We start from the raw sequence: 23,370 nt of genomic DNA, 5'->3' as shown, positions 1-23,370 counted from the left end.
AGCCGCGGGCCGGGAAATCCCAACGCCAAAAAACCAACAACCTTTTGTTACTGTCCTTATCATGAGTGATTATTAATGATATTAATTATTATTAGTTATTAGTTATAGAGAACTGTAATATTAGTAATAAATTTCTATCAATAACAAGTACTATAATTATAATAAAATAATTAAAAATTCAATTTAAGGATATAAACAATAAAATGTAGCCTTTAGCCCTTCCTTCACCCCTTTAACCCTTTCCCTGCCGGCGCTTCCGCCGCCCCTCCCTGAACGGCGGGGGGAGGGGGGGGGGTTTCCCTTCCCGCGCGCGGCGCCGCTCGATGACGTCACACGAGGCCGGTCCGTGGCGCGGCGCCGCTCGATGACGTCACGCGCGGCCGGTCCGTGGCGCGGCGCCGCTCGATGACGTCACGCGCGGCGGCGGCGGCGGGGCCGGGATGCACCGGCGGGGGGTGGGGGCGGGGGCGATCGCCAGGAGGAAACTGACCGAGGTACCGAGGGTACCGGACAGAGGGACAGACAGCGGGACACGGGACAGACAGCGGGACACGGGGGACACGGGACAGACAGCGGGACACGGGACAGACAGGGGGACACGGGGGACACGGGACAGACAGCGGGACACGGGACAGACAGCGGGACACGGGACACGGGGGACACGGGACAGACAGAGGGACACGGGACAGACAGAGGGACACGGGGGACACGGGACAGACAGCGGGACACGGGACAGACAGCGGGACACGGGACAGACAGCGGGACACGGGGGACACGGGACAGACAGCGGGACACGGGACAGACAGCGGGACACGGGACAGACAGCGGGACACGGGGGACACGGGACAGACAGCGGGACACGGGACAGACAGCGGGACACGGGACAGGCAGAGGGACACGGGGGACACGGGACAGACAGAGGGACACGGGACAGACAGCGGGACACGGGACAGACAGCGGGACACGGGGGACACGGGACAGACAGCGGGACACGGGACAGGCAGAGGGACACGGGGGACACGGGACAGACAGCGGGACACGGGACAGACAGAGGGACACGGGACAGACAGCGGGACACGGGACAGACAGCGGGACACGGGGGACACGGGACAGACAGAGGGACACGGGACAGACAGCGGGACACGGGACAGACAGCGGGACACGGGGGACACGGGACAGACAGCGGGACACGGGACAGACAGCGGGACACGGGACAGACAGAGGGACACGGGGGACACGGGACAGACAGAGGGACACGGGACAGACAGCGGGACACGGGACAGACAGCGGGACACGGGGGACACGGGACAGACAGAGGGACACGGGACAGACAGCGGGACACGGGACAGACAGCGGGACACGGGGGACACGGGACAGACAGCGGGACACGGGACAGGCAGAGGGACACGGGGGACACGGGACAGACAGCGGGACACGGGACAGACAGCGGGACACGGGACAGACAGCGGGACACGGGGGACACGGGACAGACAGCGGGACACGGGACAGGCAGAGGGACACGGGGGACACGGGACAGACAGCGGGACACGGGACAGACAGCGGGACACGGGACAGACAGAGGGACACGGGGGACACGGGACAGACAGAGGGACACGGGACAGACAGAGGGACACGGGACAGACAGCGGGACACGGGGGACACGGGACAGACAGCGGGACACGGGACAGACAGCGGGACACGGGACAGACAGAGGGACACGGGGGACACGGGACAGACAGAGGGACACGGGACAGACAGCGGGACACGGGACAGACAGAGGGACACGGGACAGGCAGCGGGACACGGGACAGACAGCGGGACACGGGACAGACAGCGGGACACGGGACAGACAGAGGGACACGGGACAGACAGCGGGACACGGGGGACACGGGACAGACAGCGGGACACGGGACAGACAGCGGGACACGGGACAGACAGAGGGACACGGGACAGACAGAGGGACACGGGACAGACAGCGGGACACGGGACAGACAGAGGGACACTCGGTGGGATTAGTCCGGTTCGGGGTTCTCTGGCTCCGGGGCTGTCCCGGGTTGGGGCTGTCCCGGTCTGGGGCTGTCCCGGTTTGGGCTGTCCCGGTCTGGGGCTGTCCCGGGTTGGGGCTGTCCCGGTTTGGGCTGTCCCGGTCTGGGGCTGTCCCGGGTTGGGGCTGTCCCGGGTTGGGGCTGTCCCGGTCTGGGGCTGTCCCGGTTTGGGCTGTCCCGGGTTGGGGCTGTCCCGGGTTGGGGCTGTCCCGGTCTGGGGCTGTCCCGGGTTGGGGCTGTCCCGGGTTGGGGCTGTCCCAGTCTGGGGCTGTCCCGGTTTGGGCTGTCCCGGTCTGGGGCTGTCCCGGTCTGGGGCTGTCCCGGTTTGGGCTGTCCCGGTTTGGGCTGTCCCGGTCTGGGGCTGTCCCGGTCTGGGGCTGTCCCGGGTTGGGGCTGTCCTGGTTTGGGCTGTCCCGGTTGGAGCTGTCCCGGTTTGGGGCTGTCCCGGTCTGGGGCTGTCCCGGGTTGGGGCTGTCCCGGTTTGGGGCTGTCCCGGTCTGGGGCTGTCCCGGTTTGGAGCTGTCCCGGTTTGGGCTGTCCCGGTTTGGAGCTGTCCCGGTTTGGGCTGTCCCGGGTTGGGGCTGTCCCGGGTTTGGGCTGTCCCGGTTTGGAGCTGTCCCGGTTTGGGCTGTCCCGGGTTGGGGCTGTCCCGGGTTTGGGCTGTCCCGGTTTGGGCTGTCCCGGGTTGGGGCTGTCCCGGGTTGGGGCTGTCCCGGTCTGGGGCTGTCCCGGGTTTGGGCTGTCCCGGGTTGGGGCTGTCCCGCCCTCCCCGCGCTGATCCCGTTTTCCCCCAGGCCAAGTACAAGGAGCGAGGGACGGTCCTGGCCGAGGATCAGCTGGCCCAGGTGGGAATTCCGTCCCTGGGCGCGGGGTCCCTGTCCCTGTCCCTGTCCCTGTGTCTGTCCCTGTCCCTGTCCCTGTCCCTGTCCCTGTCCCTGTCCTTGTCCCTGTCCCTGTCCCCGTCCCTGTCCCTGTCCCTGTCCCTGTGTCTGTCCCTGTCCCTGTCCCTGTCCCTGTCCCTGTCCCTGTCCCTGTCCCCGTCCCTGTCCCTGTGTCTGTCCCTGTCCCCGTCCCTGTCCCTGTGTCTGTCCCTGTCCCTGTCCCCGTCCCTGTCCCTGTGTCTGTCCCTGTCCCTGTCCCTGTCCCTGTCCTTGTCCCTGTCTTTGTCCCTGTCCCTGTCCCCGTCCCTGTCCCTGTCCCTGTCCCTGTCCCTGTCCCTGTCCCTGTCCCTGTCCCCAACCCCATCCCTGTTCCTGTGTCCCTGTCCTTGTCCCTGTCCCTGTCCCCATGTCCCCGTGTGTCCCCAGATGTCGCAGCAGCTGGAGATGTTCCGGACGCACTGTGTGTCCCTGTGTGTCCCCAATGTCCCTGTCCCTGTCACACCGTGTGTCCCTATCCCAATGTCCCTGTCACACCGTGTGTGTCCCCGTGTGTCCCCAGATGTCGCGGCAGCTGGAGACATTCCGGATGCACTGTGTGTCCCTGTGTGTCCCCAATGTCCCTGTCCCTGTCCCTATCCCAATGTCCTGTCCCCATGTCCCCGTGTGTCCCCAGATGTCGCGGCAGCTGGAGACGTTCCGGACCCACCTCCAGGCCTTCGCCAGCCGCCACAAGCAGGAGATTCGCCGCAGCCCCGAGTTCCGCCTGCACTTCCAGCACATGTGCGCCGCCATCGGCGTGGACCCGCTGGCCTGTGAGGGACAGGGACAGGGACAGGGGACAATGGGGACAGGGGACAATGGGGACAAGGGACAGGGGACAATGGGGACAGGGGACAATGGGGACAGGGAACAGGGGACAATGGGGACAGGGGACAATGGGGACAGGGACAGGGGACAATGGGGACAGCACCGACCCGCTGGCCTGTGAGGGACAATGGGGACAGGGGACAATGGGGACAATGGGGACAGGGACAGGGGACAGGGACAGGGGACAATGGGGACAGGGACAGGGGACAGGGGACAATGGGGACAGGGGACAATGGGGACAATGGGGACAGGGACAGGGGACAGGGACAGGGGACAATGGGGACAGGGACAGGGGACAATGGGGACAGGGGACAATGGGGACAGGGGACAGGGGACAATGGGGACAGGGACAGGGGACAATGGGGACAATGGGGACAGGGGACAATGGGGACAGCACCGACCCGCTGGCCTGTGAGGGACAATGGGGACAGGGACAGGGGACAATGGGGACAGGGACAGGGGACAGGGGACAATGGGGACAGGGGACAGGGGACAATGGGGACAATGGGGACAGGGGACAATGGGGACAGGGGACAATGGGGACAGCACCAACCCACTGGCCTGTGAGGGACAATGGGGACAGGGGACAATGGGGACAATGGGGACAGGGACAGGGGACAGGGGACAATGGGGACAGGGGACAATGGGGACAGGGGACAGGGGACAATGGGGACAGCACCGACCCGCTGGCCTGTGAGGGACAGGGGACACGGGAGGGACACAGGGGGACAGGGGACGGGGTGGGGACAGCCAGGAGACAGCAGGGACAATGGGGACAGGGGGGCACAGCAGGGACAGTGAGGGGACAGTGGGGGCAGTGGGAGGAGAGCAGGGGGAGTGGGGACAAGCCCTAAACCTGTCCCCTAAACCTGTCCCGCAGACCCACCCCCATTCCCGTACCCCAATCCCCGTTCCCATTCCCGTACCCCAATCCCATTCCCGTTCCCGTTCCCGATCCCCGTTCCCATTCCCATACCCCAATCCCCATTCCCAGTCCCGTACCCCAATCCCCGTTCCCAGTCCCGTACCCCAATCCCCGTTCCCAGTCCCGTACCCCAATCCCATTCCCGTTCCCGTTCCCGATCCCCACCCCCATTCCCGTACCCCAATCCCCAATCCCCAATCCCATTCCCGTACCCCAATCCCCGTTCCCATTCCCGTACCCCAATCCCCAATCCCAGTCCCGTACCCCAATCCCCGTTCCCGTTCCCGTACCCCAATCCCATTCCCGTTCCCGTTCCCATTCCCGTTCCCGTTCCCGATCCCGTTGGGGCCGGCTTGGGGCTGCCCGGCCGGCTCCGAGCTCGGTCCCTGCCCGCAGCTGGAAAAGGTTTCTGGGCCGAGCTGCTCGGGGTCGGAGATTTCTACTACGAGCTGGGGGTGCAGATCATCGAGGTGTGCCTGGCGCTGCGGCACCGCAACGGAGGTGGGACCCGGCCCGGCGCGGGATCCGGCACTGATCCATGGATCCGGCATCCCTGACTGGGGATCCATCATCCCTGACCCGGGGATCCGGCACTGATCCATGGATCCATCCCTGACTGGGGATCCATCATCCCTGACCCGGGGATCCGGCACTGATCCGGGGATCCGGCACTGATCCATGCATCCAGCATCCCTGATCCATGGATCCATCATCCCTGATCCGGGGATCTGGCATTGATCCATGGATCTGTCATCCCTGATCCATGGATCCATCCCTGATTGGGGACATCGCCCGGCATGGGATCTGTCCCTGATGCAGGGATCTTGTCACTGATCCAGGGATCCGTCATTCCTGATCCATGGATCCATCATTGATCCGGGGATCCGTCATTGATCCACGGATCCATCCCTGATTGGGGACATGGCCTTGGTGTGGGATCCATCATTGATCCGGGGATCTGTCATTGATCCATGGATCCATCCCTGATTGGGGACACGGCTCTGGCACGGGCAATCCATCGTCCCTGATTGAGGGATCCATCATCCCTGATCCATGGATCCATCCCTGACTGGGGACACGGCCCTGGCATGGGGATCCATCCCTGATCCACAGATCTGGTCCTGGCACAGGGATCCACTGCTCCGGGGATCCATCCCTAACCCAGGGATCCACTCATGATCCAGGGATCCCTAATCCCCCCATAAAATCCTGTAAAAATCCCATAAAATCCCATAAAGCCCCAGGAAAGCCGCTGGCCGGGAGGGCGGGGCTGGGAATTCCCGGGAATTCCGGGGGATTCCCAGGACAGTCGGGTTCCCTGCAGGGCTGATCACGCTGGAGGAGCTGCAGCAGCAGGTGCTGAAGGGCCGCGGGAAGTTCGCGCAGGACGTCAGCGCGTGAGTGCGGCGGATCGGGAATTCCCCGGGAATCCCTCGGGAATTCCCCGGGAATCCATTGGGAATCCATTGGGAATCCCTCGGGATTGCGGGGCTGGGATCGGGAATACCCGGGGAATCCCTCAGGATTGTGCGGTTGGGATTGGGAATCCCCCAGGAATCCCTCAGAATTTCAGGATCGGAAATCCCTGGAGAATCCCCCAGGAATCCCTTGGGATTGTGGGACTGGGATCGGGAATTCTCTGGGAAGCCCTCGGGAATCCCTTTGGAATTCCTTGGGATTGCGGGGCTGGGATTGGGAATCCCTTGGGAATCCCTCAGGATTGCGGGTCTGGGATCGGGAATTCCCCGGGAATCCATCAGGAATCCCTCGGGATTGCGGGGTCGGGATCGGGAATCCCTCGGGAATCCCTCGAGATCCAGGGCCACAGATTCCTGCTGCTGCTCCTGCTTTCCCTCAGGAATTGCTTCCCGAGACTATTTTTTCCCTAAAAATCCAACCCTGGGAGGACTTTTCCCTAAAAACCCAACACTTTTAAGGATTTTTCCCTACAAATCCAACCCCTGGAAGGATTTTTCCCCCTAAAAATCCAACCCAGGATGATTTTTCCCTAAAATCCAACCCCCTGAGGATTTTTCCCTACAAATCCAACCCCACAAGGATTTTTCCCTACAAATCCAACCCCATGAGGATTTTTCCCTAAAACCCAACCCCGGGATGATTTTTCCCTACAATCCAACCCCGTGAGGGTTCTTCCCGCTGGAGCCGTGAGGAAAGGGGCGGATAAACCCCCAGGGACGCGGATTTTTGGGACAAAACTCCTGTTTTTGGGGCTGAGGCTCCCAGCGGCCGGGATCCCGGGATTTTGGCAGGGACGATCTGCTCCGAGCCATCCGGAAGCTGAAGGTGCTGGGCAGCGGCTTCGGGATCATCCCGGTGGGAGGAACGGTCCTGGTGCAGTCGGTGCCCGCCGAGCTCAGCATGGACCACACGGTGCTGCTGCAGCTGGCCGAGGTGGGAATGCTGGGAATACTGGGAATACTGGGAATACTGGGATTGGGACATGGACCACACGGTGCTGCTGCAGCTGGCCGAGGTGGGAATGCTGGGAATGCTGGGAATGCTGGGAATACTGGGAATACTGGGATTGGGACATGGACCACACGGTGCTGCTGCAGCTGGCCGAGGTGGGAATGCTGGGAATGCTGGGAATACTGGGAATACTGGGAATACTGGGATTGGGACATGGAGCACACGGTGCTGCTGCAGCTGGCCGAGGTGGGAATGCTGGGAATGCTGGGAATACTGGGAATACTGGGATTGGGACATGGAGCACACGGTGCTGCTGCAGCTGGCCGAGGTGGGAATGCTGGGAATACTGGGAATAATGGGAATACTGGGAATACTGGGATTGGGACATGGAGCACACGGTGCTGCTGCAGCTGGCCGAGGTGGGAATGCTGGGAATACTGGGAATTACTGGGAATACTGGGAATACTGGGATTGGGACATGGAGCACACGGTGCTGCTGCAGCTGGCCGAGGTGGGAATGCTGGGATTGGGAATGGGGTTGGGAATGGAAATGGTCGGAATGATACCAGGAATGGGAATTGGGAATGGGGAATTGGTAGGAATGAGACCAGGAATAGGAATTGGGAATGGGAATTTGTGGAATGACAGCTGGGAATGGGGGATTTGTGGGGAATCGGCTGCGTGGGCAGAGCGGCCGAGGTGTGGATTGAAACCTGGATGGAAAACAGCGGGAAAAACCTCGGCATTCCCATAAAAAAACCGGGATTGGGCCGGACTGGGGTGGGACTGGAGGGTCCCTGCTCTGCTGGGGTTGGAGCCCAGGTGGAATTTCCTGGTTTTTTATTCCCAGAAAAAGGGATTTGTGACAGTCAGCGAGATCCGGGACAGCCTCAACTGGGAGACGGAGCGAGCCAAGCAGGCGCTGGTAGGTGGGAAACTGGGAATGGGAAACTGGGAAAATGGGAATGGGAAAGTGGGAATAGGAATGGGAGTGGGAAACTGGGAGTGGGAAACTGGGAATGGGAAACTGGGAAAGTGGGAATGGGAAAGTGGGAATGGGAATGGGAAAATGGGAATGGAATGGTAATGGGAACAGCAATGGCAGCTCAGCACATCCCAGTCCATCCCAGTCCATTCCCAGTCAGTCCCAGTCCATTCCCAGTCCAGGAGCACCTGCTGAAGGAGGGCACAGCCTGGCTGGCTTCCGGGCCCGTTCCCGTTATTCCCAATCCCAGTCCATTCCCGTTTTTCCAGGAGCACCTGCTGAAGGAGGGCACGGCCTGGCTGGCTCCCGGGCCCATTATTCCCGTTATTCCCAATCCCGTTTTTCCCGTTTTTCCAGGAGCACCTGCTGAAGGAGGGCACAGCCTGGCTGGCTCCCGGCCCCGTTATTCCCGTTATTCCCAATCCCGTTTTTCCCGTTTTTCCAGGAGCACCTGCTGAAGGAGGGCACGGCCTGGCTGGCTCCCGGGCCCGTTCCCGTTATTCCCAATCCCGTTTTTCCAGGAGCACCTGCTGAAGGAGGGCACGGCCTGGCTGGCTCCCGGGCCTGTTATTCCCATTATTCCCAATCCCGTTTTTCCCGTTTTTCCAGGAGCACCTGCTGAAGGAGGGCATGGCCTGGCTGGACGCGCAGGCTCCGGCCGAGCCGCAGTTCTGGCTGCCCGCGCTCTTCTCCGAGCTCCACGCCCAGGACGGCGCGGCCGGGCCCTGACGGCTCCGGGAATCCCCGGGAATCATCCCTGGAATCCCCGGGAATCATCCCTGGAACCTCGGCTGGAATCCCCGGGAATCCCCCCATGAATCCTGGCTGGAATCCCCCCTGGAATCCTTGGGAATTCTCCCTAGAATCCTCGGGAATCCTTCCCTGGAATCCCCCCAGGAATCCTCGGGAATCCCCCCTGGAATCTGGGCTGGAATTCTCAGGAATTCCCCCTGGAATCCCCCCTGGAATCCCCCTTGGAATCCAGGCTGAATTCCCCCCCTGAATCCCTCTTGGGATCCTTGGGAATTCCTCCTGGAGTCCTCGGAATCCTGGCTGGAATCATTCCCAGGATCCTCAGGAATCCTTCCTTGAGTTCTTGGGAATTCCAGCTGGAATCCCTCTGGGGATCCTCAGGAATCCCTCCTGGGTTCCTTGGGATCCCTCCTAGGATCTGTTCTGGGATCCTTGGGAATTCCTCTGGAATCTCTTCTGCAATCCTTGGGAATCCATCCCAGGATCCTTGGGAATCCCTCTGGAATCCCCCCAGGGATCCTCGGGAATCCTTCCTGGGGCTCCCTCCTGTCCCCGCAATCCCAGGGACGGCAGGATTGGGAATAAAAAGTTTTGTACCGAATTCCTGAGCTCGGGGAGTTCTGTGGGATCGATCCCTGCTGGATTCCGGGTGGGAACGGAATTTTGGCTCTGGAATTTTGGCTCCCAGCAGCGGGAGGAAGTCGTTATTCCGTAAGAATTCCCACTAAGGAACAGCCCAGGCTCTGTTCTGCCAAAACAAAACTTTATTGCACAAAGGAAAAAAAAACCAAAAAAAAACCCCTCCAAAAAAAACAGAAAAAACCCAAAAAAAAAAAAAAAAAAAAAAAAAAGGAAAAAAAAATCCCAAAAAAAGAACCGGAACTTTCTGTACAACAGAAAACCACCAGAGATCTCCGAGTGACTCGTGTGCATTTATTGTTCTCAGCTCCATTCCAGTCTCCAAAAATCCCTTCCTAAAACGCCTCTGCCCAGGGCAGCGCTGGAGGATTGTCACCGGGAAGGGACGGGCAATTCCCATTCCTGGAAAAGCTGGAAAAGCTGGAAAAGCTGGAAAAGCTGCCCAGCCCCGCCCCGGGGGTGACAAAGGTGACAGCGAGGAGGTGGCACCGATCCCTGCGGGAGTGGCAGCTCCGCCTCCCCTCAAGGGTTAAATCCAAACCAGCCCCGGCGTGGAGCAAGGGGAAACAATTCCCGAGATTTTGGGGAAAATTCCCCGTTTCCCAGCATGGAAATTCCCCATTTTCCAGCTCAGAAATTCCCATTTCTCAGCAAGGAAATTCCCCGTTTTCCACCTCAGAAATTCCCATTTCTCACCAAGGAAATTCCCCACTTTTCACCTCAGAAATTCCCCATTCCCCGTTCCTGCTGCTGCAATCCCGGGGGATTTGGGCTGGAATCCTCTGGGGGATTTGGGCTGGAATCGTCCCGGGGATTTGGGCTGGAATCGTCCCGGGGATTTGGGCTGGAATCCTCCGGGGGATTTGGGCTGGAATCGTCCCAGGGATTTGGGCTGGAATCCTCCGGGGGATTTGGGCTGGAATCCTCCGGGGGATTTGGGCTGGAATCCTCCGGGGATTTGGGCTGGAATCGTCCCGGGGATTTGGGCTGGAATCCTCCAGGGATTTGGGCTGGAATCGTCCCGGGGATTTGGGCTGGAATCATCCCGGGGATTTAGGCTGGAATCCTCCAGGGATTTGGGCTGGAATCTTCTGGGGATTTGGGCTGGAATCGTCCCGGGGATTTGGGCTGGAATCCTCCGGGGATTTGGGCTGGAATCATCCAGGGGGATTTGGGCTGGAATCCTCCGGGGATTTGGGCTGGAATCATCCAGGGGGATTTGGGCTGGAATCCTCCGGGGATTTGGGCTGGAATCCTCCAGGGATTTGGGCTGGAATCGTCCCAGGGATTTGGGCTGGAATCCTCCCAGGGCTTTGGGCTGGAATCCTCCAGGGATTTGGGCTGGAATCCTCCAGGGATTTGGGCTGGAATCGTCCCGGGGATTTGGGCTGGAATCCTCTGGGGATTTGGGCTGGAATCCTCCGGGGATTTGGGCTGGAATCCTCCGGGGATTTGGGCTGGAATCCTCCGGGGATTTGGGCTGGAATCGTCCCGGGGATTTGGGCTCCTGCCGCCCCTCGGGATGAGGATCCCGGCTGGGAATTTCTCCCAGCTCCAGCAGGATCCAAACTGGTGGGGTGGGAGGCGGGGGAGGACGAAATGTTCCATTTTTGTGTCCCCAGCGAAGCTCCTGCTGCCCCAACCTCTGCCACCTCTGCCACCCCTGCGTGCCACCCGCAGCTCAGGACCTGCTCCCGACATTCCCGGGGCTCCCAAAAACGCGGAATTTTACAATTTTGGCCGAGGAGTTTGTGCCAGAGTCCGGCCGGGGCTGTTCCTCCTCCCTGCGGCGTCTCCGTGGGGTGGTGGCAGCAGGGAGGGGACAGGAGGGGACACTGAGGCAGGGCGGGGAGCAGAGAATTCCAGGTGAGGAAAAACCCTCCCGGAAAGGCAAAATCCCAACGGAGGCTGACGGAAATAAACGCAAACGGATCCGGGAGCGCTCCCCTCCTCTCCGGCCGACGCATTCCTCCTCCTCCTCCCCTTCCCCAAACCTCCAGGGTGAACAAATCCACGGATTCCTGCAGTTCCCACTTGCCACATGAAGTCTCCAAAGTGCCCCCAGGGCTCGAGTAAAGCTTTGGGGAAGGAGCCCCAATTCCAGCAGTGAGAATTCCTTTATCTTTGGTCTGCCTAGAAGAAAGACACCAGGGAGGCCCCAGCTCTCCCAAATTCCACCTGGACACAGCCTGGCTCGTCCAAGCACCCCCGGAGCTGCGGGGAAGGGCTCCCTCCCTGCCCAGGGGCAGAAAAGCTCTCGAGGTTTTGCAGTCTAGAGCTCATTCTTTAATCGAATGGAGGGGAAAAAAAAAAATAAAACAAAAAAAATAAAACAAACCAAAAAACCTGAAAAAAAAAAAAAAAAGAGAAACAAAACAAAAAAAGATACCCCAACCAGTGTAGATGTTCTCCAAAAAAACCCCCAAAAACAACCTGATGCCACATGCCAGGAAGTACCTTTGTCCAAGAGGAGCCTGTCCCGAGCTGGGCTCTGTCTCTTTTTGGGAATTCTCCTCGGGGCATCCTCGGGAGCTCTCCTGGCGCTCGCTCGGTGGGTCGCTCGCAGGGAGGAGGAGGAGGGAGGGAAGGAGCCCGCGGCTCTCCCGCCCCGGCCTGGCCGTGCCGCAGTCCCGGGCCAGTCCCGGGCCAGTCCCGGGCCGGGCGGCCCCGCTAGGCGCGGGGGCAGCCGGGGGGCTTGGGCTCCGAGGAGCACCCCTGGGTTCCAGGCTCCGAGGAGCACCCCTGGGTTCCAGGCTCCGAGGAGCAGCCCTGGGTTCCAGGCTCCGAGGAGCACCCCTGGGTTCCAGGCTCCGAGGAGCAGCCCTGGGTTCCAGGCTCCGAGGAGCAGCCCTGGGTTCCAGGCTCCGAGGAGCAGCCCTGGGTTCCAGGCTCCGAGGAGCACCCTTGGGTTCCAGGCTCTGAGGAGCACCCTTGGGTTCCAGGCTCCGAGGAGCACCCCTGGGTTCCAGGCTCCGAGGAGCACCCCTGGGTTCCAGGCTCCGAGGAGCAGCCAGGGGTCTCGGGCTCCAAGGAGCACCCTTGGGTTCCAGGCTCCGAGGAGCACCCTTGGGTTCCAGGCTCTGAGGAGCACCCCTGGGTTCCAGGCTCCGAGGAGCACCCCTGGGTTTCGGGCTCGGGCTCCGAGGAGCAGCCGGGGGTCTCGGGCTCCGAGGAGCAGCCCGGGGGCTCGGGCTCGGGCTCCGAGGAGCTGCTCTCCGAGTCCATGTCGGCGCTGTCCTGCTGCTGCCGCTCCCGCAGCCGCGCCCGCAGCGCCTGCAGCCGCCCCAGCAGCGCCTGGTAGTCAAAGTGCCCCCGCTTCTCCCCGAACGGGTCCTGGGGGGCAACGGCGCCGAGTCAGGGCTGGGGCCAAACGCCAGCCTCGGGGGGCAGGAGGGCGGGAATCCACCGGGGAGCATCCTGGAATTCCCCTGGGGAGGATCCTGGAACTCCCCTGGAGAGGATCCCTGAATTTCCCCTGGAGAGGATCCTGGAACTCCCCTGGAGAGGATCCTGGAACTCCCCTGGGGAGGATCCTGGAACTCCCCTGGGGAGGATCCTGGAACTCCCCTGGGGAGGATCCCTGAATTTCCCCTTGACAGGACCCTTCCCTTGCAGAGAATCCCGAAATTCCCCTGGACAGGATCCTTAATTTCCCCCTGGAGAGGATCCTGGAATTCCCCTGGGGAGGATCCTGGAACTCCCCTGGGGAGGATCCTGGAACTCCCCTGGGGAGGATCCCTGAATTTCCCCTTGACAGGACCCTTCCCTTGCAGAGAATCCCGAAATTCCCCTGGACAGGATCCTTAATTTCCCCCTGGAGAGGATCCTGGAACTCCCCCAGGAGAGGATCCTGGAATTCCCTCTGTCTCCTCAAATTCCCCCTGGAGAACCAGGACCCCATCCTTGAATTCCCCCTGGTGCTGCACATCTGTCCAGGCTCAGCGCCAGCCCCAGCTGTGCCCCACAGCTGTCCCCAGCTGTGCCCAGCTGTGCCCCACAGCTGTCCCGTGTCCCCAGCACTGTCCCCCTCTGTCCCCAGCTGTGCCCCAGTGCTGTCCCCAGCCCCAGCTGTGCCCAGCTGTGCCCTCACCTGCATGCTCTGGCCCTGCAGGTGCAGCCGCTCCTTGCACACGCCCTCGTAGAAGTCCAGGTACTCCATGAAGGATTTCTCCATCACACCCCTGGGGACACGGGGGACATGGGGACACGGTCACCGCAGCCCTGGGGACACTCGTGTGGCACCCGGGTCCTGCTGGCACGGCCGGGGAGGGGACAGAGCCGGGGGGGGGACAGAGCCAGGGCCTCCCCTGTGTGTCCCTCCTGGAGCTGTCCCCAGCCCCTCCCGGTGTCCCCAGCCCCTTGGTGCCCTCAGTCTCCCAGTGTCCCTGGTGTCCCCCGTGTCCCCAGCTCCCCGGATCTGTCCCCATCCCCCAGATCTGTCCCCAATCCCCCCCAGATCTGTCCCCAATCCCCCCTGGATCTGTCCCCATCCCCCCGGATCTGTCCCCATGCCCCCGGATCTGTCCCCAATCCCCCCCTGGATCTGTCCCCATCCCCCTGGATCTGTCCCCAATCCCCCCCTGGATCTGTCCCCAATCCCCCTGGATCTGTCCCCATCCCCCTGGATCTGTCCCCATCCCCTGGCCGTGTCCCCATCCCCTGGCCAGGTCCCCATCCCCCTGGCCGTGTCCCCAATCCCCCCGGCCGTGTCCCCATCCCCCGGCCATGTCCCCAATCCCCCCCTGGATCTGTCCCCATCCCCTGGCCGTGTCCCCAATCCCCCCGGCCGTGTCCCCATCCCCTGGCCGTGTACCCATCCCCCTGGATCTGTCCCCATCCCCTGGCCGTGTCCCCATCCCCTGGCCGTGTCCCCAATCCCCCCCTGGATCTGTCCCCATCCCCCTGGCCGTGTCCCCATCCCCTGGCCGTGTCCCCATCCCCCGGCCGTGTCCCCAATCCCCCTGGCCGTGTCCCCAATCCCCCCGGCCGTGTCCCCATCCCCTGGATCTGTCCCCATCCCCCTGGATCTGTCCCCATCCCCTGGCCGTGTCCCCATCCCCTGGCCGTGTCCCCATCCCCCTGGCCGTGTCCCCATCCCCTGGCCGTGTCCCCATCTCCCTGGCCATGTCCCCAATCCCCCTGGCCATGTCCCCAATCCCCCTGGCCGTGTCCCCATCCCCTGGCCGTGTCCCCACCCCTGTCAGTGTCCCCGTACCGGAGGGGCTCGGGGCAGGGACACTTTCCCTCCAGCATGTCGCACACGGCCACGCGGATGGTCTCGTGCCGGATGCACTCGTTGTAGTTCTTGCTGTCCCCGGGGTGCCGCTCCTGGGGACGGCGGCGTCAGGGCAGGGCTGGCCTGAGCTCGGCCTGAGCCTGGCCTAAACCCGGCCTGAGCCTGGCCTGAGCCTGGCCTGAGCCTGGCCTAAACCTGGCCTGAGCTCGGCCTGAGCCTGGCCTAAACCCAACCTAAACCCGGCCTGAGCCTGGCCTGAGCCTGGCCTCAACGCGGCCTGAGCCTGGCCTGAGCCTGGCCTAAACGCGGCCTGAGCCTGGCCTGAGCCTGGCCTAAACCCAACCTAAACCCGGCCTAAACCTGGCCTGAGCCCGGCCTGCCCTGGGCCCAGCCTGACCAGTGCAGAGCTGAGGTCCCAGTTAATTCCAGGCTGGACCTGCGGTTAGGCCCAGCCTGGATCCCAGTTAGTCCCAGTTTGCCATCCCAGCTGGTCCCAGGCTGTAACCCCAGTTAGTCCCAGTTTGCCATCCCAGTCAGTCCCAGTCTGTAACCCCAGTTAGTCCCAGTTTGCCATCCCAGTCAGTCCCGGTCTGCCGTCCCGGTTAGTCCCGGTCTGCCATCCCGGTCAGTCCCGGTCTGCCGTCCCGGTTAGTCCCGGTCTGTAACCCTGGTTAGTCCCGGTCTGCTGTCCCGGTTAGTCCCGGTCTGCCGTCCCGGTTAGTCCCGGTTTGCCGTCCCGGTTAGTCCCGGTCTGCCGTCCCGGTTAGTCCCGGTTTGCTGTCCCGGTTAGTCCCGGTCTGCCGTCCCGGTTAGTCCCGGTCTGCCGTCCCGGTTAGTCCCAGTTTGCCATCCCAGTCAGTCCCGGTCTGCCGTCCCGGTTAGTCCCGGTCTGCCGTCCCCGCCGGCGCTGACCTGCTCGAAGCCGGGCTCGTTGTGGTAGGGGTTCTCGGTCATCAGGGACTGGATGGAGATCAGCACCGAGGAGATGCTCTGCGCCGGGCTCCAGGCCGGGCCCGTCCACGTGCTGGCCAACCCACGGGCAATTAGCGAGCCTTAATTACTGCCCTCCACCAGCACTCAGTAATTAATCACTCATTTATTAATCACCTCCCCACAGCAGAGCCCAAACACCTGGGGGAGCACAGCTGGGCCTGACCCGGGCCTGACCCTCAGCTGGGCCTGACCCGGGCCTGACCTGGGCCTGACCCTCAGCTGGGCCTGACCTGGGCCTAACCTGGGCCTGACCTGGGCCTGACCCAGGCCTGACCCTCAGCTGGGCCTGACCCGGGCCTGACCCTGGACCTGACCCTCAGCTGGGCCTGACCCTCAGCTGGGCCTGACCCGGGCCTGACCCTCAGCTGGGCCTGACCCTGGACCTGACCCGGGCCTGACCCTCAGCTGGGCCTGACCCTGGACCTGACCCGGGCCTGACCCTCAGCTGGGCCTGACCCTGGACCTGACCCGGGCCTGACCCTCAGCTGGGCCTGACCCTGGACCTGACCCGGGCCTGACCCTCAGCTGGGCCTGACCCGGGCCTGACCCGGGCCTGACCTGGGCCTGACCCTCAGCTGGGCATGACCTGGGCCTGACCCGGGCCTGACCCTCAGCTGGGCCTGACTTTCCCCTGGCACAGTCTGAACTCTGCTGTCCTTCTGTCCGGGCTCAGCTGGCCCGGCCTTACCCCAGGCCTGGTTTACCCCAGGATGCTGAGGCAGACCCTAAACCCAGCTCAGCCCTAGGCCTGGCTTACCCCAGGATGCTGAGGCAGACCCTAAACCCAGCTCAGCCCCAGGCCCGGCTTACCCCAGGATGCTGAGGCAGACCCTAATCCCAGCTCAGCCCTAATCCCAGCTCAGCCCTAGGCCCGGCTTACCCCAGGATGCTGAGGCAGACCCTAATCCCGGTTCAGCCCTAGGCCCGGCTTACCCCAGGATGCTGAGGCAGACCCTAAACCCAGCTCAGCCCTAGGCCTGGCTTACCCCAGGATGCTGAGGCAGACCCTAATCCCAGCTCAGCCCTAAGCCCGGCTTACCCCAGGATGCTGAGGCAGACCTTGCCGTTGCGGTAGAAGTTGGGGTTGAAGCGCACGGTGTTGTTGCCCGTGGTCAGCAGCTTGACGCGGGGCGGGTGGATGGGGTAGTCCGGGGGGCAGCGGAACAGGAACAGGAAGAAGCCGCCCTCGTAGGGGGTGTCGAAGGGGCCCGTGATCAGCGCGTGGATCTGCGGGAACACCGGGATCCGGAGCCTGCGGCACTGCGGACCCCACGGGGACCCCGGACCCTGCGGGGATCCCGGACACTCCGGGGATCCCGGACACTCCAGGGATCCTGAACCCTGCGGGGATCCCGGACACTCCGGGGATCCCGGACCCTGCGGGGATCCCGGACACTCCGGGGATCCCGGACACTCCAGGGATCCTGAACCCTGTGGGGATCCTGAACCCTGCGGGGATCCCGGACCCTGTGGGGATCCTGAACCCTGCGGGGATCCTGAACCCTGTGGGGATCCTGAACCCTGTGAGGATCCTGAACCCTGTGGGGATCCCGAACCCCACGGGGACCCCGGACCCTGCGGGGATCCTGAACCCCGCGGGGATCCCGGACTCCGCGAGGATCCCAGACCCTGTGACATTCCCAAACCCTCCAGGACTCCCGAACCCTGCAGCATTCCCAAATCCTCCATGGCTCCAGCATTCCCAAATCCTCCAGCATTTCCAAGCTTGCTGGCATTCCCAAACCCTCCGGCATTCCCAAAGCCTCCATGGCTCCAGCATTCCCAAACCCTCCAGGACTCCCGAACCCTGCAGCATTCCCAAATCCTCCATGGCTCCAGAATTCCCAGACCCTCCGGCATTCCCAAAGCCTCCATGGCTCCAGCATTCCCAGACCCTCCGGCATTCCCAGACCCTCCGTGTCCCACGGCCCATCCCGCGGGCAGCCGGGGCCCGGCCGTTCCCTCTCCGGGACGATTCCAGGCGGGAAAGGCCCCGGATCCGGGTCCGGCCCTCACCTTGGTCATGTCCTGGGGGTCGGGCACCACGAACATTCCCGGCGGCGGCTCCTTGTAAATGGACATGATATCCCTGGGAAAGCAGCGGGATCAGCCGGGATCCCGGCCCGCCGGGGCCAGAACCGGGACCGGCACCGGGGATTGGAACTGGGATTGGAACGGGATTGGGAACTGGGAACCGGGATTGGATCCGGGGATTGGAACTGGGAACTGGGGTTGGAACCGGGGATTGGAACTGGGATTGGAACCAGGGATTGGAACTGGGATTGGAACCGGGATTGGGAACTGGGAACTGGGATTGGATCCGGGGATTGGAACTGGGAACTGGGGTTGGAACTGGGGTTGGAAGTGGGGTTTGGAACTGGGATTTGGAACGGGGACTGGAACCGGGATTTGGGAGGCTCGTGCCTGGCTCAGGGGAGCTCCCGGAGTGGAGCCCCAAAAGCAGCCCAGGAATTCCAGAGCACTCCTGGAATTCTTGGGAATCCTGGCAGGAATTCCCCCTGGAATCCTCAGGAATCTCCCCTGGAATTTCACCACCTCCAGCACCAGGAATTCCAATAAAAATGAAAATCCAGCGGAATTCCCGCTGTGAATTCCCAGGGGAATTCCACAGGGACCCCAGGCAGAAATTCCAGGATTCCCGGGCAGGGTTGGGAGGAACCCGGGATAGAGCAAAGTGTCCCTGCCAAGGTCCCCCCCAACCCAAACCTGTCCCGGGACACCGGGAGGGACCGGGACCTGTCCTGGGTCACCGGGACCTGTCGTGGGTCTGTCCCGGGACACTGGAGGCGTGTCCGGGGTCTGTCCCGGGTCACCGGGAATGACCAGGAGCTGTCTCAGGGATTTTCCCAGGACACCGGGAGGGACCGGGACCTATCCCCGTGTCTATCCCGGGACACCGGCAGGCCCCGCCGCTGTCCCCGGGCCCGTGCCCGGTGCCGGGCCCGTTACCGGCGGCGGGGCCGAGGCGAACGCCAGGCCGCGCTCCGTGCCGGTTCCGCTGCCGGCCCCGGTCCCGGTCCCAGTCCCGGTACCGGTGCCCCGCCGGTGCCGGTGCCGGTTCCGGTATCAGTCCCGGTCCCGGTCCCGGTGCCGGTCCCGGTGCCGGTCCCTGTTCCGGTCCCGTTCCTGTCCCTGTCCCTGTTCCGGTCCCTGTCCCTGTCCCTGTCCCTGTCCCTGTCCCGGTCCCTGTCCCTGTCCCGGTCCCCCGGTCCCTGTCCCTGTCCCATCCCTGTCCCTGTCCCTGTCCCTGTCCCGGTCCCCAGCCCTGTCCCGGTCCCTGTCCCGGTCCCCATCCCCGTCCCGGTCCCGGTCCCGGTCCCGGTCCCTGTCCCTGTCCCTGTCCCTGTCCCGGTCCCTGTCCCGGTCCCTGTCCCGGTCCCCATCCCCATCCCTGTCCCGGTCCCTGTCCCCATCCCCAGCCCTGTCCCGGTCCCGGTCCCGGTCCCCGAGCCGCTCACCGCTTGATCCGCAGCAGGCAGGCCGCGCTGGGCCGCTCGCTGTCCCAGTCGCCGCTGACCGTGGGGTCCCAGAACGCCGAGTGCGAGAGCAGCGCGGCCCCCGCCGCCGCCATCGGGGCAGCGCCGCCGCCGCCGCCCGGTGCCGGGGCAGCGGCGCCGAAACCCGCGGCCGCCCACAGCTCGGCGGGGATGAACACGCCGGGGCTGCCCGCGGCACCGGCGGAGCCGCCGCCGCCCGCCGGCAGCAGCGCGGCCGGGGCCGGGGCCGGGGCCGGGGCCGGGGCCGGGGCCGGGGCCGGGGCCGGGGCCGGGGCCGGGGCCGGGGCCGGGGCCGCGTCCTCGGCCGCGGGGCTCTCCGCCATGGCGGCCTCGGCCGCGCCGCTTCCGGCCTCCGCAGCACCGAGAGCGCGGCCCGAGCGGCCCCGCCCCGCCCGAGCGGCCCGCCCCGCCCCAGCGCCCCCTGGCGGCTGGAGGAACACGGCGGCGGGACCGGGGGAGCGCAGCGGGGACTGGGAAAGAGCGGAACGGGAAAGGGGATTGGGAAAGGGGATTGGGGAAATTGGGAAACGGGAAAGGGGATTGGGGATGGAAAAGGGGGGATTTGGGAAAGGGGATTGGGGAAAGGGGATTGGGGAAAGGGGATTGGGGAAAGGGGATTGGGGAAAGGGGAGAAGGGGAAAGGGGGATTGGGGAAAGGGGATTTGGGAAAGGGGATTGGGGAAAGAGGGGAAGGGGAAAGGGGATTTGGGAAAGGGGATTGGGGAAAGGGGATTTGGGAAAGGGGATTGGGGAAAGGGGGGATATGGGATGGAAAAGGGGGGAATTGGGGAAAGGGGATTGGGGAAAGGGGGATTGGGAAAGGGGATTGGGGAAAGGGGGATTGGGGATGGAAAAGGGGGGATTTGGGAAAGAGGGATTTGGGAAAGGGGATTGGGGAAAGGGGGATTTGGGAAAGAGGGATTGGGGAAAGGGGATTGGGGAAAGGGGGATTGGGGAAAGGGGGATTGGGGAAAGGGGGATTGGGGAAAGGGGGATTGGGGAAAGGGGATTGGGGAAAGGGGGATTTGGGAAAGAGGGGAAGGGGAAAGGGGATTGGGGAAAGGGGATTGGGGAAAGGGGATTGGGGAAAGGGGGATTTGGGAAAGGGGGATTTGGGAAAGGGGATTTGGGAAAGGGGGGAAGGGGAAAGGGGGATTGGGGAAAGGGGATTGGGGAAAGGGGGATTGGGGAAAGAGGGATTTGGGAAATAAGGGATTTGGGATGGAAAAGGGGGATATGGGATGGAAAAGGGGGGATTTGGGAAAGAGGGGATTTGGGAAAGGGGGATTTGGGACGGAAAGGGGGGATTTGGGATGGAAAAGGGGGATTTGGGGAGGAAAGATGAGATTTGAGAAGAGGGAAATTGGGAAAGAGGGAATTTTGGAAGGAAAGGGGATTTGGGAAGGAAAGCGGGGATTTGGGATGGAAAGAGAGGATTTGGGAAGAGGGGATTTGGGAAGGAAAGGAATTCTGTATCCCGGGAATTCTGCATCCCATTTCCCAGGAATTCTGCATCCCTTCCTGGGGAGTCTGGGAATTCTGTATGCCATTGCCAGGCACACCAGGAATTCTGTATCCAGGGAATTCTGCATCCCATTTCCCAGGAATTCTGTATTCCATTTCCCAGGGACACCAGGAATTCTGTATCCAGGGAATTCTGCATCCCATTTCCCAGGAATTCTGTATTCCATTTCCCAGGGACACCAGGAATTCTGTATCCAGGGAATTCTGTATCCCATTTTTTTGGGAATTCTGCATCCCATTTCTCAGGAATTCTGTATCCCATTTCCCAGGGACACTGGGAATTCTGTATCCCAGGAATTCTGTATCCCATTTCCCGGGAATCCTGCATCCCGTTCCCGGCGGATAACTGTAACCCAGCCCAGGTGCCAGCGCTGTTCCGGAACATTCCCACAGGGCTGTCCCTGTGCAGGGTCTGGCATTCCCGCCCGGAATCCAGGGAATTTCGGGAATTTCCCCTCTCCCCAGTCCCTTCTGTTTCCACAGCCAGCTGGCTCCAAACCTTGGGGCTTTCCGAGTTCTCCTCAGCCCCTTCAGGAATTCCACCCATCCAAATTCCCAGGAATGTCCCCAAGCAGAGCCACCATTCCCTGTGTCCCATTCCCATCCCTGTGTCCTATTCCGTGTCCTATTCCCAGGAATGTCCCCAAGCAGAGCCACCATTCCGTGTCCCATTCCCATTCCCCGTGTCCCGTTCCCATTCCCTGTGTCCCATCCCCGTGTCCCATTCCCATTCCAAGAATGCGCTCCCATTCCTGTGTCCTAATCCCATTCCCTCTGTCCTGTTCCCATTCCCATCCCCGTGTCCCTTTCCCATTCCAGGAACATGCTCCCATTCCTGTGTCCCATTCCCACGTCCTAATCCCATTCCCAATCCCCGTGTCCCAGTCCCATCCCCATGTCCCATTCCCATCCCCATCCCCGTGTCCATTCCCATTCCAGGAACACACTCCCATTCCCATTCCCATTCCCATTCCCATTCCCATTCCCATTCCCATTCCCATTCCCATGTCCCGTTCCCATCTCCGTGTCCCATCCCCGTGTCCCATTCCCATGTCCATGTCCCATTCCCAATCCCCGTGTCCCATTCCCATTCCCATGTCCCAATCCCATTCCCGTGTCCTGTTCCCATCCCCGTGTCCCATCCCTCTGTCCCATTCCCATTCCCTGTGTCCCATTCCCTCTGTCCCATGTCCCATTCCCATGTCCCATCCCCGTGTCCCATTCCCATTCCCATTCCCATGTCCCATCCCCGTGTCCCAATCCCATTCCCGTGTCCTGTTCCCATCCCCGTGTCTCATCCCCGTGTCCCATTCCCTGTGTCCCATTCCCATGTCCATGTCCCATTCCCAATCCCCGTGTCCCATTCCCATTCCCTCTGTCCTGTTCCCAATCCCCGTGTCCCATCCCCATGTCCCATTCCCATTCCCATGTCCCATTCCCAATCCCCATGTCCCATTCCCATTCCCATGTCCGATCCCCATCCCCGTGTCCCATTCCCATTCCCATTCCCATTCCCATTCCAGGAACGCGCTCCCCTTCTCGGGAAGTTCGCAGCCGCTGCCGGAGGCTCTGGGCACCAGGCGCAGCCGCGCTAATTAATTTAATTACTTCCAGCAGGTAACGAGCCAAGCTCCCTCGGGGCTGCCTCTCCCAGAATCCCGGGATTTGGGTGGGATTCCGGAATTTCTCCTCCCGGCTTTCAAAGGGACGCGGCGTGGAGCAGCCGGGGTGAAAATCCCCTCAGCTCCGGGGTTTTTGTGGGAATTCTGCTCCGAGGAGGGACAGGACAGCTCCAGCTCCGGGCTGGGAATTCCCAGAATTCTGGGAATTCCCGGGAATTTGGGTGGGGAGGGGCCTGGAATCCCAGGCAGGGACAACTCCCAGGGTGCTCCGAGCTGGCCTGGGACATTCCAGGGATGGGGCAGCCACGGATTCCCAGGAATTCTCCCCAGTATCCGACCCCAAATTCCTCTCGTGGAGCTCTGCTCAATTTTGGGGGAAATTTTTATAGATTTGAGTTGGTTCCACCTTCATTTTCCTCTCTTCCCATTCTCATTCCCATCCCACAGCCGGGATTTTCCAGCCAGGCCACGATCTGTCCCAGAATGTGAATAATAAAGGTAAAAAAGCCCAAAAGCAGCGATTTCCATAGAGAAATCTGGGAATTCCATCCCAGCCCCCTAACCCAGTGCTCAACCCCAACCTCTGCTTTCCCAGGGTCCAGATTTGGGGGGATTTTTGCAGATTTGAGTTAACTCCACCTTCGTTTTCCATGCCAGACCTGGGATTTTGCACCCAGGCCAGGCTCTCCCCCAGAACGTGAATAAGAAAGGTAAAAACTCCCAAGGCAGCGATTCCGGAGGGAATTCCGTGGTTTCCTCTGGGAATTCCATCCCACATCCCAAAGGGAAAGAATTCTCTCAATGTCCAACCCCAACCTCTGCTTTCCCAGGGCCCAGATTTGGGGGGATTTTTACAGATTTGAGTTTTCCACGCCAGACCCGGGATTTTGCACCCAGGCCAGGCTCTCCCCCAGAACGTGAATAAGAAAGGTAAAAACTCCCAAGGCAGCGA

At 62.2% G+C, this 23,370-nt stretch overlaps 2 protein-coding genes and 1 long non-coding RNA gene across 3 annotated transcripts; 1 reads left to right on the top strand and 2 right to left on the bottom strand.

Moving 5' to 3' along the window:
• Positions 1 to 407: 407 nt before the first annotated feature.
• Positions 408 to 9,487, top strand: SNF8 (SNF8 subunit of ESCRT-II). The gene is made up of 8 exons (XM_077788331.1): positions 408 to 494; positions 2,840 to 2,890; positions 3,600 to 3,738; positions 5,115 to 5,219; positions 6,043 to 6,115; positions 6,989 to 7,130; positions 7,999 to 8,073; positions 8,743 to 9,487. Exons 1-8 carry the CDS (start codon positions 441 to 443, stop codon positions 8,860 to 8,862), a joined length of 759 nt encoding a protein of 252 aa, XP_077644457.1. The 5' UTR covers positions 408 to 440; the 3' UTR covers positions 8,863 to 9,487.
• A 312-nt stretch (positions 9,488 to 9,799) lies between these two features.
• Positions 9,800 to 10,806, bottom strand: LOC144247477 (uncharacterized). Its single transcript, XR_013341170.1, has 2 exons — positions 10,200 to 10,806; positions 9,800 to 10,154 (listed from the first exon to the last, which is right to left on the bottom strand). It is a non-coding gene; the product is annotated as an uncharacterized LOC144247477 (long non-coding RNA).
• A 9-nt stretch (positions 10,807 to 10,815) lies between these two features.
• Positions 10,816 to 19,595, bottom strand: UBE2Z (ubiquitin conjugating enzyme E2 Z). The gene is made up of 9 exons (XM_077788391.1): positions 19,234 to 19,595; positions 17,771 to 17,843; positions 16,794 to 16,981; positions 15,674 to 15,785; positions 14,741 to 14,853; positions 13,616 to 13,706; positions 12,644 to 12,858; positions 11,983 to 12,563; positions 10,816 to 11,658 (listed from the first exon to the last, which is right to left on the bottom strand). The coding sequence occupies exons 1-9, from the start codon at positions 19,593 to 19,595 to the stop codon at positions 11,207 to 11,209; spliced, it is 2,187 nt and encodes a 728-aa protein (XP_077644517.1). The 3' UTR covers positions 10,816 to 11,206.
• Between the last annotated feature and the right edge of the window lie 3,775 nt (positions 19,596 to 23,370).

This window comes from Lonchura striata, chromosome 25 (genome assembly GCF_046129695.1).
Source record: "Lonchura striata isolate bLonStr1 chromosome 25, bLonStr1.mat, whole genome shotgun sequence".
NCBI lineage: Eukaryota > Metazoa > Chordata > Aves > Passeriformes > Estrildidae > Lonchura > Lonchura striata.
Note: the sequence above shows the minus strand (reverse complement) of the source record. Positions and strands in the feature narration are given on the sequence as shown.